Consider the following 21,230-nt stretch of genomic DNA (forward strand, 5'->3'; position numbering starts at 1 on the left):
TATATACATATACAATTATTTTTATACCGATATCATATGATGCCTATGTGCACCAAAGGGTTAAACCTTGTTTGGTTACATAAATAAATTTTCTAAATCCACTTCTTGAAACGAGTATACCAAAAAGACATGTGAATCATATACTAATAAATAAAGAATAATAATTATATCTACAGATAGTAGAAGTTGGCTTCTTCAAAAGTTAAAAAGGTTGGTCTTAGCTATTGTAGTCCCTCAACTACATACCGATACCTCAACTGACCATTGAATAAGTCAGAAAAAACAGCCTTAGGTAAAAACCGACTTTACACTGTATAATTAAAATATCAACTCTCATCTATAATTAAACTAGAGAAACGCTATCCAATACCGCGTTCATAGTACATTGGTTTTTTTAACATCCTATCCACAGTTATGGATGGTATATAGGTAGAAAGGATGCCAATCTCTTATGGCAGAATTGTTGCAAAAGTAACCGCTTTCAGCTTTAAATAATAGTTCCTAATCTCTCCGGTGGCGCTAGTTAGGCTCTGGGACCATATAATGATATAGGGCAACAAATAACCCGACCAAATTACGTAGGTTGTTTTTGGTAGTATTTCGGTGTATGGTGGCGCCGCCTAATTACTGTTTTTTGATGGACACTTTTCATACATAGAGAGATTTGGCTCCTTTATATAGTCTCCATGTCCACAGTTCTAATTTTAAAAGTCAAATTACCTATTTTAAATTAATGATCACACCCGATCGAATGATAGGGACATATTTTAAAAGACAAATGAATAATAAAAAGCATAGTGGTGTAAAATATCATAGGGTTAATTTTGTGAAGTTATACGGTAAATTATTTTCCAACCGACAATTTTCGGTATTCTGATATGTATCCGTATGGCCGTACGGTATGATGCCATTCAGCGTCCTCTCGTTTAAAAGTTATGACTCGTTTACAAAATTATGCATTATTTGCGTGTGCTTATTATTTCCTTGCGCATGCGATGGCTACTTAAATTCATATTTTTTCCGTAGTAGGTACGGCTATTGTAGAATGTGACAATATATTTGACGATTTCTATGCATTTGCTGCCTCCAAATCACGTTACTTTTGATCTTCCTCTAAATTTAGCCTTTAGCTCACTAACTTATAATATTGTTCATTTACATTCAGTCTAGCCTAGGCACCATCTGAGTATATTTACTACATATGTATTTAAATTAATTATTACCTAAATCAGATTCTGCCCGTAGCTAGTATATTTTAAATTACGATTTATCTATAAAATAAGACACCATATGTGTCAAGTATCAAACATGTTAATTCTAACGCTTACCGTTTAATTATCAACAAAACACATCAATTTTACAAACGTATTTATTTCAATAATGTAAAAAAACTACTAATATTTTCTTACAAGATCAACTGCTATTTAGTTAGGTATGAATATTTTATATAAATTTGACTTTTCTACAACGTTAGTTGCATCGTATTTCAATTTGTAAATTATTCTAAACATTGGAGTCTAAGGGCCACCCCACTACCAAAATGGCGTCGCTGCGCAAATGCGCCAATTTTGCATCGATCAGCTATCAAAGTTGACTAGACGCTGGCACACGACGCTAGTGTGGAGTGGCTCTAAAACCTGACAGGTAGACAGATGGTGCCTAAACCCTGAGTTTCATGAGCAGCGCGTGGAGCGCGCCAGCCCTATGCTAGGAGCATCCATGGCGTTGCATCCATCCAGTGTACCTAGCCACATCGGCCTGTGAGACCGTACGGCGGGTTTTCTCTGTGGCAGCTACTAGGTCTTCTTTGGAGACGGGGGCTTCGAGCTCGGAGCGTTTGAGGTGGCGGATCTGGTCGGGGGACTTTCCGGCGATCTTGCGGCGCATCGTCATCATGGCTGCGTCTCTGGAAATAGTATTGCTGCATAAGTGCCTGCGAGTCCCTAGATTGACGATTTAGAGGCGTTTACGGGTTATTTAAAAAGTTAAACTTATATTGGTAAATTAAATGGACCCGGTCGTTGTGGAGATCCCTGGGGGAGGTCTATGTTCAGCAGTGGACGTCTTTCGGCTGATATGATGATGATGATGACTGATTACCAGTCCGCCGGAAGACATCGGCCTGTCAGTTGTTCGGAACTGTAAATTTTTTGTTCTAACTGACAGGCTGATATCGTCCGGGGGACTGATAATCAGTGGGCCCCTTAAAACTTAACAAAAACATTGGCACAAGAATCAAGTATGAAAAAGGTCGAACGTAGCATCCCGTAAAAGACTAGTTTAAAAGTTCCGCGAGAAAATGATACGATTGAACGAAATTAATCGTGCATTCATCATCATTCACCCAAAATCAACTACATTTCACTCTGACTCCGATTCCATTCCACTTACAAGCTTATTAAGGAGCTCTCATCCTTTGGTGCTACGGTGCTAGTGAATACCCGGCTTAATTAGACAATACCTGCAGAGGTTGCAGATGTCCGATCCGCTGTAGCCCTCTAGCTTAGTAGCTAGCTCAGCGAGGTCTACGTTAGAATCTAGCGCCACTTCCCTTAAATTCAGCTTTAGTAGTTTCACGCGTGTGCTCTCTGAAAAAACAACGCATTTTATGAAAAAACTCTAATCTCTAGTCGAATCCACACAAAGTGGTCTGTTCCAATAACAGTTCGAATCCGAGGTCCAAGGAAGCGAAATGTTACCCCCACCTCACGCCACACACAGCAGCGCACACACTCCAGCTTCCTCAGGCTCCAAACCCACTGTTTTCTTATTCGAACTGTCTCGAGTACCTACTTCAAAATCATCACAATTATTTAAGTACTAATGCCCGCGTTTATCCCTTTGAACGCTTTACATTATAAAACTTATAAACAAAAACTTCACTGACACGCCAAGGTGCCGGTTGCGTGTTACATGAAAGTGTGAAGGAAGGTTACTTTGACAGCGTACGTCATAACACCTATAGTTGTCCATGGCTCGGTGGGCACGGCTAGTAACGACGACTTTAGGTGTTCTTGGCGTTCTGGCGTTCAAAAGGTTAAAATGATTTACGAGAATCTCCATTTTACAGAGGTGACAGACAGACAGATAGACAGAGTTACTTTCTTATTTATAAAATTTGTGGGGACTGAATTGTAAAAAAAAAGAAGACAAAGAAGGCAGCCATACCATCAGGCAGTCCAATGTAGATCCTCTTCTCGAACCTTCTGCGGAAAGCCTCGTCGATGTCCCATGGATGGTTCGTGGCTGCGAGAACCATGATTATCTTATCTCGGTGGCTGAAAAATACCAATACCTCGTAGCAAGCCACAGACAAAATGTACTGGTCTCAACTACATTTAATTAGTGTTGGTACAAAAGTTGAGAAAAGTATGGTATTTGTAGTAAAGTTGGTGTACTTCCTTTAATTTCACTTGGCAACCAACTTTTCGCCAAAGTTTCATTTGGCAAACCCCAACCCCATACTTGCGAAATGAAAATGACGTACTAGGTTGCGTTAGGTTACGTTGGATTATGTAAATTTGCGAAATGAAATTTCGCCCAACTAAAAATATGGGATAAATAGTTTGGGAACTGAAAGTTTGTCAAGTAATTTTCGCCGAAACATCAGTAAACCAGTAAAGTGAAGTAATTTAGCCTAGTAAGTAATCCTTATTTATAAAAGCAATGCCAAATTATTTTGATAATACTCGTTTAAATACTGTGTCCTTCAAGCTGGCTGAGAAAACGTGCCCCTTCCTTCTTATTCAACAGACGAAATTTCTCCTAAGTACAAAGCCGATTAGGTTAAAGTGATGGAAGACGTGGCCTGCTCATTGCCTTTGAATTCAGTATGCATGACTTTTATTTGATACCCAGTTTGATTGACTGACAGCTTTCTTTCTGTAAACAACACTTACAAGGCAGCAGCGAGTCCATCCATCTGTATCAGCAGTTCAGCTTTAAACCGACGTGAGGCCTCATGTTCTGAATCTGCACCCCGCACCGCGCATAGAGAGTCCACCTCGTCGAGGAATATTGTGCTTGGCGCGTGGAAAGCAGCCTGTATAGATTTTTGCAGCTTTAGAACGTATTTACAGCTTAAACATTTTTACCGCCTTTTGCAAATTCAACTCATTAGAAAATTATTCAATAAAACTATCTTTTTGGACACAAGTCGGACACAAGAAATTGCTTAGATCAACTGGAGTCGCGCAGGAGTCGGTCCAGCTTTTCACGAATCTCCACGATACTTGGACGTGAGAATGGCTAATGATGATCGTCTATTAGACCCACAACACTAGCCTTTTTGAGCTTACTTACATATTTATTTACTTTACTTATACTTCAAAGCATTTGACCCGGCATCGGTGGCCATCACCCGCGCTAGCAACTTTAATTTAGTACATTGCACAAGCTCTTAACAACATTCACGCTGATAAAACTAACCATGTCAAACAGTAGTCGAACCAGCTTTTCCGAATCTCCACGGTATTTTGAAGTAAGTGTAGCAGACGATACATTGAAGAAAGTAGTTCGGCATTCGGTGGCCACCGCCCTTGCGAGCAACGTTTTGCCGGTACCAGGTGGTCCAGTCAGCAGCACTCCTTTCCATGGTCGTCGAATACCCTGAAATAATTTCCAAGCTAATGTTGTCAATTGACATCATAATGATCATCCTAACCTACGGTGCACAAACTTGGTCATTAACTGAGGCTTTAAAATCGAAACTCAAGAGGTTTGCCAGCGAGTGATGGAGCGTAGTATATTAAGGTGTTCGTAGAACTGATCGAATCAGAAACACGGAACTACGCTCCAGAACTAGAGTTGTAGATGTAGGCGTCAAGACCGCTAAGCTGAAGTGGGACTGAGCTGGACATGTCTATCGCATGCACGTGGAAAGGTGGGCCAAAATGGTTACTAAGTGGGACCCACGGAACACCATAGACGGTGCAGGCCGGGGTCCAGGCAGACCAAAAAGGAGATGGCGGGACGACTTGGACGCATTCTACCCCAAATGGTGAGGAAATGCCGATGATAGGGTCGAATGGAGAAAACGAGGGGAGGCCTTTGCTTAGCAATGGGACACCAAAGTAGGCTAATAAAAAAAACAAATGAAACAACGATGTTGATCCATAAACAAACTGTTTAGTGGAGGTTGCAAAAGGTTATTAGAAAAAGGACTTAATTGTTTATTGCAGATTTATTGCAGGTGTTTTAAGTAGATTGATACATAATATTGTCTTCGGTTACCGCGATAGTTACTCATGAAATAAAACTATGAAAACGGATTATATCGCGTATATTGAATTTATAATACATCCCGACGTTTCGAACTCTTTAAAGCGTTCGTGGTCAACGGGTGACACACTTAAAACACATAAATTTCACGCCCTGCGCAACAGCGAGCTTATTTCCGCTCATCATAATATTGATGTTGAAATGTAGTTGTAGATATAGGTATATTTATTCTCAAGGCTATAAAACTGTTGCCTTTTTTTCCTGAACTAGCATTTTTTTATTAGAATAAGGCGCACAGTAATACATATTCACATGAATTAGAACCTTATAATCATAGAGCCAAGCTCTCAATAATAGCCAACAATTAAGTGACATTGAAAATATTATAGTCATGCAAACAACACCTACCGGGTTTAAAAAAACTGTATATTCTAAGTACATTCAAAGCCTGCAGCATCTAGTACTTATACAACTAAACCTATCCAGGTAGTATTCTTCCATCTAATAGCCAAAATAAATCAAGGTAGATAAAATAATGATTTACTTGAACATTTCCTACAATACGAAAATTTTGTATTAGCACTGTAAATCACTTGATTGTCATCCTATCAGCTCTAACCAACCATTTTTTAGTATTAGTAAATAAGAATATTGTGTAAGGGTGAATGGGTAAACTCGAGCCAACTCAGGCACGATACCATCTATCACGCAAATCTCCATTTACCGGAAAGTAGGCTAAGATTGCTGTTTCTTTGGGTCATTACATACAATTCGAGTGTGCCACTTTTTTACGACAAATTTAATGTATCAGATATTTTCTATTCGAACTACACTAAAATACAAAGTTATGGAGGGAACCAGTTGGGTTTAGTTTATTCAGCTGATAACTTGGAGAAACGGTTTAGACCTTGAACCGCATTCAATGCAAACAACTAAAATACAGCTTAGGTTAAAGTACAAGACAAGTAGCTTACCTTAAAGTAATCGGGCATCACAAGCGGCAGCACCATTGCCTCCTGCAGAACAGATTTCGCATCATCTAAGCCAATGACATCCCTCCAACGCACGTCAGGATTCTTCTGAAGTATATCCCTTTCCAATGTTTCTACAAGATGCAACTCATACCCCGTCGCATCGAAAACTTTCTCATCCTTCTCTAGAATCGTTACATCCCCCCCTTCATTTGGTACATCGTGTTTTCGGATCATAGGCTTGATGGGTACCAGCTGTCTTACTCTGGAGGTCTTCGGCATTCTTTCAACGGATCGTGTCTTCCGCCCGCTGCTTATAGATGACGCTGTGGATGTTTTTCTAGTAGTAATTATAGAGGGCAGTGTTGGTTGAAGGTCAGGGTCCCTTCGGCGTAATGTGCCAGCCCATCTCTCTGTGGTCGGGTCTACTGGTTTGGCCTGATCCATGGGCTGCTCTTGGAACGTGTTAACGTTCGTTGGTCTTACCACTGCAACAAAGTGCCAGATAAGTTGTCGTTAAAGCCAAAGCATGCATTCTTATGTTATAAATAGTCAAGGAATTTTTGCATCTTATCTATGTGAGAGTGGTAAGACCGTCAAAATTTTACGATTTGAAATCTAGGAGTCTAACATAATTAAATAAATAAAAAATGCTATAAATTTCTGCTGAGTCTAACGGGTCCACCGGGTCGCTTGAATTATTTAGGTCGAATTTCGCTCGATTTGTTTCAATCCATTTTGAGGATTCCTTACATCCAAAGCCAGGAGGTCACGTCAAGTGATTGTCGAGCGTTCTCGTAACAGATCTAAACATATCGAGCGAAATACGATATATTAATAAATAGTGTCATATAATTGTCCATCTATATTATACATTTTTAATAGAAAGTGGGTCAATTAGCTTAGAGAAACGTACCACTATCCTCGCTGACTAGAAGAATAGTTAGGTATTTGAATAAAGATAAATTGATTACTGTGAGGCGGGAAAGCGAGCGGATTGCAGCGATCGAAAAGGAAAATTCAGAAGAACAAACAGATAGAAGACAGTCCGTAAGAAGGCAAGCATTCTTGACCTATCGAACCCGAAGTGCAAGCATAACTTCTCCGTTTCAGCTTGGATGCTGCTGCAAATGCTTTCATTTTCGTATGTCTATCCAGCAGTCCGGCTGTTCTCCTCTACAGGTCGCATTTCTCAACTAGTTCTAATGAAATTTGTGAGCAGATTCCATAATTATATGGATTGCTTTCACCGATTTATGTTTTTGAAAGTTTTTAAAAATTGCAGAGCCATGGAGTTCACAATTTCTACAGCTCACAGAGCTAGTAAATACCTTGTGTCGGCGGATGCCTCGTCCCAGTAGCCGCGTGTGTATCAGACTGTCCAGCCCGCTGTCTACGCGTGTCACTCCTCTCAGTCCTAAGACCATCTCTAGGAGGTTCCTTGTCGCGTCTGGTGCTCATGCGGGCGAAGCCGAAGGGCTGGAGGCTCTCGTGCATCATGCGGTCCATCATGCGGGCCATGTGGTGGAAGCTTGAAGATGGGCTGGGAAGCAAATAAAATAATATTACTGGCTTGTAAAACTTGAATTTTTGAATTGGTATACTTCTACTTGACCGGCAGCAAATTATGCCTCAAAGGATAATTAAGGACAATCTTATGGCTAAACTAACAATTGAGGAGTGTCTTTTCAAAAGGGCTTATTTTGTATGGTGTTCATAGAGAAATAAGCCCTTTTGAAAAGACTCCTCAATTATTAACGGCGATATAACAGCAAAACGCGTCGCTAAATAAAAATGTAATACCATGGTTGCAACAAATAAATGAATATTCTAAGGTTACGGATGCTATACAATTTTCTCCATGCCAAATACCTACTGACCAATAGCAATATTAAAAATATGTGACGTTTTCAACCAAAAGGTACCACATTTTCGCTTGTCAATAAGGTTGATTTCAAATTGAAGCTGTATGGAAATAGCGCCTTATTGACAACCGACAATAAGTACCCTTTTGATTGAAAATGGCACACATATCTACACAAACCTCCGCTTTACGACACCAGAAGTAATTTACTTAGATCGAAGATAATTAACGTTATATTAGTAACCTATTTCACAAATTTGCAACGCAAACTTGAAAAATCATTCTTAGAAAATTATTTCTTTGCCTAGTTCAAATCTTGTATACCGCGTAGTTGTATTTAGCCGTCTAATTAATTCTTGATGTTAGTAATATTGTAACAGACCCCCTTACTTGTGTGGTTCATGTTCAAAGTACTGCCTCAACCCCCTAACATTGGGGTACAAGAAGTCACCAAAACCAAAATCCATCGCCGTTTTCCAAATCCTGCGGAAACTTGCTAAAATCATCGGAGAGACGTGAGAGCTACATTCAGTTTTATTGTCATGAAATCATTGCTTGGTCGACTTTGGTTATTGTAGGATTGCTGGGTGTTTGACAGTTTTGTTTGACGGCGGTTGCCTTGGCAACGTTGCGGAAATGTTCCTTGACGTTGACCGTTGCGTACAGCAATAATAACTTTACCGGTCTTTATGGCTTTTTTTAATGAATTTGTACTTTATTTCTATAGGCATAAGAATGATAGAAATAAGAATTGAAAATGAAAGTGGTTTTGTAGTAAGGAGGTCCTTGACTGGACTAGTTACGGAAAAGTAGGTGAGTATAGCATAATTTATCAGATCATCATTTCAATTCCTTTCATTACCGTTTGATTTCTTGTTCAGCTTTAGACTTCTACCATAACCTGCTTCGAGTCTGTTATATATTTTTATTAACAACATACTTCTACCTATGACTTCGTCTGGGTGGGATGATTGATTAAAACTAATCCTATGTACTTCCTCGGGCCTCAAACTATTTTCATACCAAATTTCATCTTAATCAGTTCAGCGGTTTAAGCGTGTACAGGTAACAGACACAGACAGTTGCTAGGCATTTAATTTGAATCTTTATTGTGTTTGTTTGTTTTTAGCCAGTATGCCTGTTTTTAACTGATAAGATGAAAGATATTACTTATAGGCCAGTCAAATTTGTTTTTTTCCAGAAATTAATTTCCAGCAAGCTGGAAATAGCCTTGACACCTTCATTTGGTTCTAAATTAGTGTAATCCGACTGCTTCATTCCAATAGGGAATATTACGCAAAACTGCGACCATTTGAGGGTCTATCCCGAAACAAGAAAATCGAAATTTCGTTATCTAACATCTCTGTCACTTCATATTCGAGCGATAAAGAGGCAGATAGCGAAATTTTGATTTCGCATTTCCCGGTCCTCTGTAAATAAACCGCCTTGATGCATCAATGTCATATTTTATTATCTCTGAAAACTTGTAAAAAACCTGTTAAAGGTACAGTATGTATTAGTTGCTCTATGGTTTACTAAAAAGGCTGCACTATGGATGGTATAGAAAGGATCGCAATCTCTTATGGCAGAATTGTTGTAAAAGTGACCGCGTTAAGCTTTAAATAATAGTTCCTAATATCTCCGGTGGCGCTAGTTAGGCTCTGGGACATGAGTATAACATGAACCATATAAGGCAACAAATAACCCGACCAAATTACGTAGGTTGTTTTTGGTAGTATTTCGGTGTATGGTGGCGCCGCCTAATTACTGTTTTTTGATGGACACTTTTCATACATAGAGATTTGGCTCCTTTATACAGTCTCCATGGGCTGCACTCTGGTGGCAGAACAATGCAGTAATACAGTATAGGTATATTAGTAGGGATTGACAGCCTTTGCAATAATATCCCCTATTATGTAATTTTCACTAGTTCTACCGAAATTCCAGAAGCCGCATATGTCCTTCCACCACACAGGCAACATTGCATTTAATTGTCGCTACGATCCATCAAAGGTAAACGAATATTGTCACTAAAAGCCTGAAATGAAAAAAAAATACTATTGAACACCTAACCTTTGAAGCCAACAAAGGGTAAATTCAAGGCTCACTTCTAGGTCAACTGTCCCATTCGGTCATTGTAATCCATGTGTGTCAAAGGTTGTCGAAATTTATTCGGGATGCCTTTGATTATCTTTGCTGACACGACACGGTTCCATAAAGGTATCGTAGGTAAAGCTGTGAGTCATTGAATGATCGAATCGATAAAAATTAAAATGATTGGAGTTAATGAATCTGGATTAAATTTAGTTCTACGACTTCTAGATAGCAGCAAACTCGGTTCTCCATACAAACGTAGTTACGCTCACATTTTAAAACGAGTTGCTAGATTGTTCTGAAACTTTGTACTTAGAATAGGATAAGGTATATCTATACCGGTAATTAGTTTATGTATCTTCAATTCTTCAGATACCATAGTTAAAAAATATAGCGAATTTAAGTTTTTATACAAAACTGACTGACTTTCAATCCGGACGTCGCGGTCGTCGCGGATTAAGATCCTGACTCGTACCAATGAGTTTTTCGGAAGTTATGTACGGAGTATCAGTATCATTTGACATTTACCACTAGCTTTTCGGTGAAGGCAAACATCGTGAGGAAACCTGCATACATCCGCGAAGAAATTCAAAGGTGTATGTGAAATTCCCAACCCGCATTAGGCCAGTGGGGACTATAGCCCAATCCCTCTCGTGCATGAGGCTTGTGTCCAGCAGTGGGACTTATATAGGCTTAAATATAATATTATTATCTCATGAAATCATAAGTAAATCATCAGCCTATTCTCGTCCACTGCTGGACATAGGCCTCTCCCATTGCATGCCATTGAGCACGATTTGCGGCAACTCTGATCCAGCTCTTGCAAGGTGGCTACCTTGCGAAGGTCATCGCTCCATCCTGTTTGAGGGCGTCCTACTCAGGGACGTACCTAGAGGATATGGCGCCCGGGGCAGTCACCAAATTTGCGCCCCCTGACGACTGACAAAAGTTTCCCTGCTGCTGCCTTTTGCCCATTTTGGCGTCCCTACTTGGATGGCACCCGGGGCACTTGCCCCCTCTGCCCCCCCCCCATCCTAGTTACGCCAGTGGTCCTACTACACTTACTATAGGGACAGCTTAAGCGTTGTCAGCATTCCGCGCGCCTACGGGAGGTCTAACGCGTAGCCTGTGCCTCATTCGTCTCCCGGTCGTGTTTGAACTAATACATACCAATAATTAAGTACTTTTGCATTTCATATTTATACTCCCAGATACCCCTAAACCTACGGCTACAACTTCGAGAAAGAGCCGAATAGAAGGATACAGCTGGGCTGGGCAGCATATAAGAAGCTGCGATCACGTCGTCAATCCCACAGTCTGAAGACAAAAGTCTTCAATCAGTGCGTCCTACCCGTGATGATGTACGGAGCCGAAACGTGGACACTCACTGGCATAAATTCAAAGTCCATAAGTAAATAATCGCCAGCAAAACAGTGCACTCTCATAAAAATGCACTAGACACTAAAAACCCTTCCATCCACTAAACACCATATGTAATCCTTCATCTCATACGTACTTACGACTCTTTGGCTTTTACATTGTATGTCCTTCCTTGAAGCCATCGATTGTATTAGCTATGAATGAACGGTGCAATGAACTCCGTACAACGACCTTTGGCACAGATATCGTGTAAACAGCCAGATGAGGTAATGGGCGATCAGTCTATGGGGTGTAAATTGGGGCGGAAATTTACGGCTTCAATTGAAGGGTACAAGGAAAGAACATGTCTAGTCACTTTTTTCAGAAAATTAGATAGATAGATAAAACGTTTATTTGGATGCTGCAAAACACACAATTTTATAAGTAGGTACATTGCAGTCAGAACAAAACTTATGTACTAAATTAAATTAACAAAAAAAATTTACTTAAACACGAAAAATTAGTTTTTAGTGGTTAGCTGTACGCTGTGTGCATTGCAGCAATAACAAAAGGGTTCCGACTCAGCTATACGCTCCACTCTATTGAGCGAAGCACTGATATTCTGCCGGAACCCAGATCACGTTACAGTTGGGTAAATATGACGGTGATAAGTATACGGTACTGTAAAAAGTGTGTAGTTGAGTGGTGTTAGAAAGTTCTGAAATAAAATACGTAAATAAAACAGAAAATAAGCATAAACATAGAAATAAAAATAGAAGTGGCCATAAAATAAGAGTGAAAAAAGGTTGAAGGTTCGGTACAAGATCTCTTAGCAATACCGATTAGATTAGATTTTCATTTCAAAATGTAGAGCTCTTAATGAACTATTAGTTATATCTTTTGCGACTACTGTATAATATATGTAACACTTTTTTTTTTGTTAAAAAAGACCTGGTCACGGAATTACCATACATTTTGACATGGTTCCATAAAACCGCGATTACTCAAAATGTTACTAAAGTGACTAGACATGTTCTTTCCGTGTACCCTTAAATTCTCAATAAAGTGTTAAAGCTGCTGGGCATACTTTAAACCCTTTTTTTTATTTTTCCCTAACCAGACTTTTGTGCGCTAAGGTGGCGGTCTTCCTTTTTAGGGTTCCGTACCCAAAGGGTAAAAACGGGACCCTATTGCTAAGACTCCCTGTCTGTCTGTCTGTCCGTCTGTCACCAGGCTGTATCTCATGAACCGTGAAAGCTAAACAGTTGAAATTCTCACAGATGATGTATTTCTGTTGTCGCTATAACGAAAAATACTAAAGACAGAATAAAATTAATATTTAAGTGAGGGCTCCCATACAACAAACGATGATGTTTAATAAAACAGTTGTTTATTTTAGCATATAAATATATTTATATTAAAAGCCTGACCAGTAATATATGATCATTGTCAAGAGGGCGCTGTTCATTCTCATGTATAGTGTGACAGTTCAGTATAGTATAAAAATTAGTTCCAGTGAAATTCCGCAACATGGCGCGTGATCATATATTCCTGGTCAGGCATTATAATCATGCGTAACGCATGAAACAGCTATAAAAATAACAGTTACAAAGCAGAAGTGTCAATCCACTAAAACAAGTGAATAACGAGGCAACGCAATTGTCAATGTCCATTAAACTTGACATCCATCCCACGGGACAATTATTCTAACGTTAAATTAAAAAGTCGTATGTTATTATGAATATCGTTTGTACATACGACCTTTTGAGACAGCAGACAGCATCACAGCATGGCCGTAAAAAGGCTGAAGACTATAACGTTTTGAACGACGCTTCAATGCAAACGAGACTCAATGTATCCGCCTTAAGGTTTATTTTTCTGGAGTCTGATCCTATTGTCTCAATGATGAAGCAGTGGGCGTAGAGGACGTCTGATGCTACGAATTAAAATGTGACCTAATTTCAAAACGTAAGGCATATATTTCTTTACCAGCCTATTGAGATGATTCCAACTAGGAGTTTTATAAGAAGCGTTATTGCCAATTTAATTTACCCGTGATATAATTTGCAGTGAAACAAAGGATAAAAGGATGTGCACTTAGCATGATTAAAGTTCTTGATTGCGTGAAATGACGTTTCTATTTTTATTTCCCTTGAGACAATGGGAAAAATTGCATTGTTTTGTTATTTATTTCTTATTTATTTAATGTAAATGCAGATATGAGATATACAACAGATATGCGAGAATGTAACAACAAAGGAGTAACACCTTCATAATCCGGTTCGGAGGACCAAAAACTTAATAAACCTTTGTTAAATTTTGTCTCTTTCTAACAAATACATATGTCAAAATGACAGAAGAAAGATAATGAATAACGCCATAGAATATGTCATAACCAAGCAGCTTTAGACGAGAATTACTCTCTACGTTTGCTAACTGTATTCCACTCTACATAACAGTAGGTAAAAACTTAGTAAAACCAAACTTCACCAGTTAGGTAAAAATGTTACGAAAATAACTTAATCAGTCATAACCTCGAGGTCTTAGCTGTCAAACTCATTTGTTTACAGAACCACGAAATTACCCTCAAGGCTAAACCACCCCGTATTTACACCCTGTATGATTCAGATCAGATACGTACGATGATATATGGACACCCCTTTACGTTTTCGACATTTCACATGAACGTACAAAAGTTAAAACCATTTCATTCTAGAACATAACGTGCGGCGCTAAGGGAATCACCATGTTAGTTTACTATGACAAAGTTCTAATCTTTTGTGGGGTATTTAGGTAACGTTGACTGGACGTCTAGACGGCTAATGGTAATAATTTTTTTTTTTTAATGGCTGTGGCCTGTGGTGTATCAACTATGTATGGTCAAGGAATAATTGACGCGATTGTAGTTCTTACGTCTCAAACAATAAGTTCTGATGTGTGCTGGACCTAAATTTGTAAAGATAACTTGGAAAGGATGTTTTTTATTGGATTACTTCTGTGAATTTTAGTGTGTCCAGTTAGGTAGGTCCAACTTCGAGAAAGAGGTCACTCGTCGAATCCGACTCGGTTGGGCAGCGTTCGGGAAGCTCCACAGTATCTTTTCGTCCAAATTGCCGCAGTGTCTTAAGTCAAAAGTCTTTGACCAGTGTGTGTTGCCAGTGATGACATACGGATCTGAGACGTGGGCGCTAACGATGGGCCTCATAAGAAGGCTCAAGGTCACGCAAAGGGCAATGGAGAGAGCTATGCTCGGGGTTTCTCTGCGTGATAGAGTCAGAAATGATGATATCCGCAGTAGAACTAGGGTCACCGATATAGCTCGCAGAATTGCAAACCTTAAGTGGCAGTGGGCGGGGCACATTGCTCGCAGAACTGATGGCCGGTGGGGCAGGAAGGTTCTGGAGTGGCGTCCGCGTACCGGAAGACGAACTGCCGGTAGGCCTCCAACGAGATGGAGCGACGACCTGGTGAAAGTCGCGGGAATTCGGTGGTTGCGAGCGGCACAGGATCGGTCGGAGTGGCGAGCCTTGGGGGAGGCCTATGTCCAGCAGTGGACGTCTATCGGCTGACATGATGATGATGATGACTTCTGTGAATTTTGGTGAGACATAGCCTTTTTTAGGGTTCCGCACCCAAAGGGACCCTATTACTAAGACACCGCTGTCCGTCTGTCTGTCAGCAGGCTGTATCTCATGAACCGTGATAACTAGACAGTTGAAATTTTCACAGATGATGTATTTCTGTTGCCGCTATAACAACAAATACTAAAAAGTACGGTACCCTCGGTGGGCGAGTCCGACTCGCACTTGGCCGGTTTTTTAATGTTGATTGTTACTTTCTAATCGAGATCGCTTTTTAGCGATAAGACCGCGTGTTGTTACCTAATTGTAATTTATGTTCTCTCTGTATTCTCCTTTTCAATGTGTGGTATAAAATTAATAATTTTTATTATTATTATTGAGAAATCGAAACTAAGTAGTTTCTTGTTTTTTGTATTAAAATATAATAATACGTGTATTTAAATATCTATAAAGACCTTTGATCGAGACAAAATAGCCTTACTAAAACTATTTAGATAATATGAAATGCATAAACATTTGACTTATACGACTAAACAAATGTATTTATTATATTCTTTATTTGTCTTAGCTCTTGATATATTGATTGCAGGGACCATTTTAATAGTAGATTGTTAACCAAGGGATGAAGGGCACTCATTCCTGGCGAGATATAATCCGAGGCTGAAATGATTCCTTTCACCCGAGTTAAACACTACTTTTCATTTCGAATACAAGGAAAGTAAAACGCATGTGTTTTTTTAAAACATAACTAAGTATACATTTTTATAGTATTTCTTGAGGGTACTACTCAATTAACAATTCAGACAAAAGTATCGTTATTAATGGAATGGAGAGTCAAATATCAGAATGGAAATTGTATAACAAATTTCAATTGCTTATCGTAAAAAAAATACAAAAATCGTACTTCGAACGTAAAACGCTCTAGTGCAGACACGTATCATTTTCTGCACACCTTTACGAACAACATGCTCTTCCAGGGCATGAGAAATTAAAAATAAGTACCTACATTATTTTACATACTTACATAAGTGGCACCTACAAATAATTTGGTCTACTTCCGTTTGGTATAATTACTCACGGGGCTTTCTTTGCGAACCCTTTGTCCAGTTTCCAGTAAGTTAACATTTTGAAGCTTATGCCAAGGAGGGAAGACTGCAAATTGCAAAGAAACTAACAATTTGCGCCTTACGACTTACGAGTAATTGGGGAAGGCTCACGCGATGCCCGAAGGAGGTCAAATCGAGCCCTGTAATTAAGTTTGTATTTAACAAATAGAAAGTTTGAAAAATTCTAACCTTAATAAACATATTTGGAAACTTTCAGATAAGTTGGTTGTTATAATGGTGATGAAAGAAAGACGAACTGACTTTATATAATTTATTCTAATTAAATATTTGTGGAGCTCAGTCTCGACACTTGTACAGCGACGCCATCTTGGGTAGAAGAGAGAGTTGCCATAGATAACACTAAATGTCAAACTAAACTAGTGATGTTATTACCAACCTAACATTGGTATCGGAGAGTCGAATGTAGTTTTAAGTAAAACCAAAGATTCTGTAGATGTGTTATATTATCGGTAGTCAAGTATAAAGAGAGAAGAATCTAAACATTAGTTATTTATAGACTATTATTGCTTACATTATTATTGGGTGAAGAGTTGCAGGAGATGGTAACTAGAATACATGGATCTTTTGAAAGGAATATGAAAATAAATGTAAGCAAGACGAAAGTAATGGTATTTGAAAAGGAAGAATATATGACAAATTGTGAAATTTTGATTGGTCAAGAAAGAGTAGAACAAGAGAAAGGCTAACAAAGAGAGTGTATAAGGGAGAGGTAGAAGCGGGAGTTGGAAGGGGCAGACCTCGGCGGACTTTCTATGATCAGATCGGGGAAATCCTGAAGAAAGGCCAGGTCAAGAGCACCCCAAACCGGCGAGCGTGTATGAGGAATGTTATGAAAGTGAAGGAAGCGAAAGAGGTGTGCCAGGATCGTAGCAATTGGAAATCCGTGATCTCTGCCTACCCCTCCGGGAAATAGGCGTGATTATAATGTATTGCTTACATGCTATTTATGCAATTCCGTGCGTCGCATAATTATGTTGCAGGCAGTAACGTATAATTACTAGTACAACTTCTCATATTTCAGTAAGGGAACCGAAATTTTCCATTCGCAAAATAGCTTGTGGTTTTATGGTAATAGATTTAATTTGGTTTATTTTATGAGTCACTAACTGTGATACCTATTGGAACTATATTTAGTGTTAGTAATGCATGCTGAACAAAGAACTATTTCTTTATGAAAGATGTTGTTACGACAAGCCTTGGAGGCTTAAGTAGAAAATTGCTCAATTCAAGTCATTCCTTATTTAAGTTAGCTACTCGTACGAGCATTTTGATGGTGATTTATTTCCAGTTAATCTGACTCATTTTGCAAGCTGAAAATAAATTACTGATTGTACAAAGAGCCTGTAAGTATCGTCTTTAATAAGTTTTTGGCAAAAATTTCATTTTTGGTAAAAGCTTTTATCACTGACTGTACTTTTCTTTCCACATGCAACTAATATTCATCGAGACAATTCTAAAAACCCCAAACACAATTTTGTTGCGTTGTTTTATCACAGTTCCTATGACCACCTCCTGTCTCCATCATCAGATCAGCTCGGTGGTACCATAATATTGCATTGTCACCCGACTTACATATGTATGCAAATTTTCAGCTTCATCGGAAACCGGGAAGTGGGACAAATTTAACTTGCAAAATTTGACCCTTACAAACATGTTACATACATATTACATACATAGGTACATTGCAAGTTAATAAAAAGCTTGTAATTAGAGAATTGAGGTTTACAAATCAACTGATGATAATGATTTTTATACAATTTTATTTTTAGATTAAGATTGTTTTGTATAATAACATGTGCATACAGATGTAGTGCATAATTATTTTCCATCGTATTTTCATGAAAATGTACGAACGTGTCTTCCTATTTACATGTACCTACATGTACATGTACAAAAAGTACTGAGGTTGACTGAAGTAGCAAATACGACCGTTTCCGAGCAAATACGATGGAAAAGGCTGTTATAAGTAAAATGTTATATAACATCGTGTTGAGGGACAACATGATTGTATTAAATAAATAAATAAATATTATAGGACATTCTTACACAGATTGACTAAGTCCCACAGTAAGCTCAAGAAGGCTTGTGTTGTGGGTACTTAGACAACGATATATAAACCTATAATATACAAATACATAAATACATATAAAACACCCAAGACTCAGGAACAAATATCTGTATTGCACTTATAAATGCTCTTACCGGGATTCGAACCCAGGACCATCGGCTTCACAGGCAGGGTCACTACCCACTAGGCCAGACCGGTCGGCAAATGTGGTGTATTGATAGTATTTTATTATGTTGTCCCTGTCACACAATGTTATATAACATTTAATAACAACTAATGTGGGAGCACCATTAAGAACAGACCTTCGATCATGATTTCAGGGGCACTTACCAGCAATTTTTAGGGTTCCGTAACCAAAGGGTAAAAACGGGACCCTATTACTAAGACTCCTCTGTCCGTCTGTCCATCTGTCCATCTGTCCATCTGTCTGTCTGTCCGTCTGTCTGTCACCAGGCTGTATCTCATAAACCGTGATAGCTAGACAGTTGAAATTTTCACAGATGATGTATTTCTGTTGCCGCTGTAACAACAAATACTAAAAAGTACGGAACCCTCGGTGGGCGAGTCCGACTCGCCCTTGTCCAAAGGGTAAAAACGGGACCCTATTACTAAGACTCCTCTGTCCGTCTGTCTGTCACCAGGCTGTATCTCATAAACCGTGATAGCTAGACAGTTGAAAATTTCACAGATGATGTATTTCTGTTGCCGCTATAACAACAGATAAGTACTAAACAGTGCGGTGGGCGAGTCGGTTTTTTTAAATCTTTAAACTAACCATGAACTTTGAAACTTACCATCCAATGTCCCAAGCTGAGTGAAAAGCCGGATGTGCTCCCATAGCTCCCAGCGGGACCCCGAACCCGAACTCAATCTTGACATCTTCAGACCTCCTCGGCCACGAGCCTCTTGACTCCTTCGCCTCGGACCCTTTGTCGTCGTTTGTCATTTCGTTGTCGCGATATGCTTTTGTTTTTTTCTACGGATTATTGAGACTAGTCGATTTTCATTTGTTTATCTTTGTTTGAAAAAGTGCAATTCTTTGTTTTTTTTATGATAGTTTTTAATGTGTAATTTTAATGATGTATTTGAAATGTATTACAAAGTATTTACACTTAGTCCATAAAATACGTAAAAAGCTGCTAGATTTGAAAAGATTTAAATTTTCAAAATCATTTTGGAGGTTTTTTTAACCAAATACGACTGAAATGCACAGCATTAGCTAGGAAATTTTTATAGCGTTACCAAAATAATAAAAATATTATTGTTTTTAATAACTGTATAAAATAATATTAACACGTAAAAATCTAAGCAAATAAATCAGTGTACAAATATGTTTATTTGTGTATTTTTTATCAATATTTTTATAGTTTATCGTTGCACTGTTGAAGCCTTCAAACCGTAGCGTGCTACGACGCTACGAGCGTGCTACGAGCTACGCGCGCCGACACCGACTGACGTTTGGACCGGACGATGACCGCTTGGCGGCGCCGTTGCGGTGCGGGTTGAAATGTAGGTTTTTAGCAAAGTTTCTAGACGTTTTCATACTATCTATAATTTGGCAAAGGCGGAAAATAAAAAAAACCGGCCAAGTGCGAGTCGGACTCGCGTACGAAGGGTTCCGTACCATTACGCAAAACTGGAATTGTTTTCAGTATTTGTTGTTATAGCGGCAACAGAAATACATCATGTGTAGAAAATGCACGTTATCGCATTATTTAATAATGAGAAATGTAATAGCAAAAATCTAACATCAATATAGGTATTATGTATAAATCGTTTTTCGTTAGCTGCTACACAAAAATGCTATGGTTTGCAATAGTAATCAAAATTGCTACTAGGTACAACTCCAAATTCGAATAGAATTCTGCAAAAACAATACACACACATTTGAAATCTAGCCATTTCCATAAATGTCCCATTCCACCAATTCCAACCACAAGCCCATTTCTATTTAACACTCGGCCCAATTTAGAAATAACTAAGATACCGCAACAAAACGATGCTAAACCTGGTTACATATTAAATTTCTCGCTCTTCACAAACAGACCAGAATACGTAATTATTGTAAATTGGTTACCTTATTTAAGAGTCCCCGGCAAGCTCGGTCTCCGTACAAACGTAGTTCCGCTCTCATTTTAAAACGACTAGCTAGATTGCTCTGAAACTTTGTACATACAATAGGATAAGGTATATCTATGTCTGTAATTAGTTTATATAGCTTCAGATACAGAGGTGTTCATCCTCACACCCTAGCACCTAAATGGTCGCGTACTGTGCGGTTTAAGTGGAATTTCCTCCCGCGTACGCTTCGGCTGTGGAATGAGCTCCCTGCCGAGGTTTTCCCGAGGGGCTACAGTATGGGGTTCTTCAAAAAAGGAGTGTACAGGTTTTTAAAGGGTCGGCAACGCGCGTGTAATATCTCCGGTGTTGCAGGCGTCCATAGGCTACGGTAACTGCTTACTATCAGGCGGGCCGTATGCTTGATTGCCACCGACGTGGTATAAAAAAAAAGATACCATAGTTAAAAAAATACAGCGAATTTAAGTTTTTCATAGAAAACTTGTTTTTGCTCTCTTTCGTTTGTTTTATAAACTCGAGCTATATAAACTGATATTAATAATAATAAATAAATAAATATTATAGGGACATTCTTACACAAATTGACTAAGTCCCACGGTAAGCTCAAGAAGGCTTGTGTTGTGGATAGAAAACATCCATGACTCAGGAACAAATATCTGTGTTCATCACACAAATAAATGCCCTTACCGGGCTTCGAACCCAGGACCATCGGCTTCACAGGCGGGGTCACTACCCATTAGACCTAGACCTTTCATTATAATCCAACACGTAGTTTTTAAATGAGAGCCGAACTACGTTTGTATGGGAAGGTGCAATTCGGCCGAGCTTGCCGGGGACTCTTAAGTGGCAGTGGCGTAATTATGCCTG

General features: G+C 39.0%; 1 protein-coding gene across 4 annotated transcripts; it reads right to left on the reverse strand.

Annotated features, from left to right (window-relative positions):
* Nucleotides 1-1,601: 1,601 nt before the first annotated feature.
* Nucleotides 1,602-19,273, reverse strand: LOC134743712 (katanin p60 ATPase-containing subunit A1-like). 4 transcript variants are annotated; one of them, XM_063677316.1, is made up of 8 exons: nucleotides 19,079-19,273; nucleotides 7,523-7,734; nucleotides 6,195-6,517; nucleotides 4,429-4,608; nucleotides 3,900-4,042; nucleotides 3,169-3,278; nucleotides 2,462-2,588; nucleotides 1,602-1,906 (listed from the first exon to the last, which is right to left on the reverse strand). In XM_063677316.1, exons 1-8 carry the CDS (start codon nucleotides 19,228-19,230, stop codon nucleotides 1,708-1,710), a joined length of 1,446 nt encoding a protein of 481 aa, XP_063533386.1. In that variant the 5' UTR covers nucleotides 19,231-19,273; the 3' UTR covers nucleotides 1,602-1,707. The 4 variants fall into 4 exon arrangements, with proteins under 4 accessions (XP_063533386.1, XP_063533387.1, XP_063533384.1 ...); XM_063677314.1 differs by having other exon boundaries at nucleotides 1,605-1,906; nucleotides 6,195-6,679; nucleotides 19,079-19,271; XM_063677315.1 differs by lacking the exon at nucleotides 19,079-19,273 and adding an exon at nucleotides 8,446-8,645 and having other exon boundaries at nucleotides 1,606-1,906; nucleotides 6,195-6,679.
* Between the last annotated feature and the right edge of the window lie 1,957 nt (nucleotides 19,274-21,230).

Source organism: Cydia strobilella, chromosome 8 (genome assembly GCF_947568885.1).
Source record: "Cydia strobilella chromosome 8, ilCydStro3.1, whole genome shotgun sequence".
In the NCBI taxonomy this organism is placed as follows: Eukaryota; Metazoa; Arthropoda; class Insecta; order Lepidoptera; family Tortricidae; genus Cydia; species Cydia strobilella.

Excerpts from the sequence above, each read along its gene's own strand:
- LOC134743712 (XM_063677314.1), bottom strand. The coding sequence starts at position 19,230 with ATGACAAACGACGACAAAGGGTCCGAGGCGAAGGAGTCAAGAGGCTCG. Across the intron at positions 2,589-3,168 it reads CTACATTGGACTGCCTGATG|AGAGCACACGCGTGAAACTA; the intron begins GTATGGCTGCCT and ends TTGTTTTTTCAG. Across the intron at positions 1,907-2,461 it reads GACATCTGCAACCTCTGCAG|AGACGCAGCCATGATGACGA; the intron begins GTATTGTCTAAT and ends TACTATTTCCAG.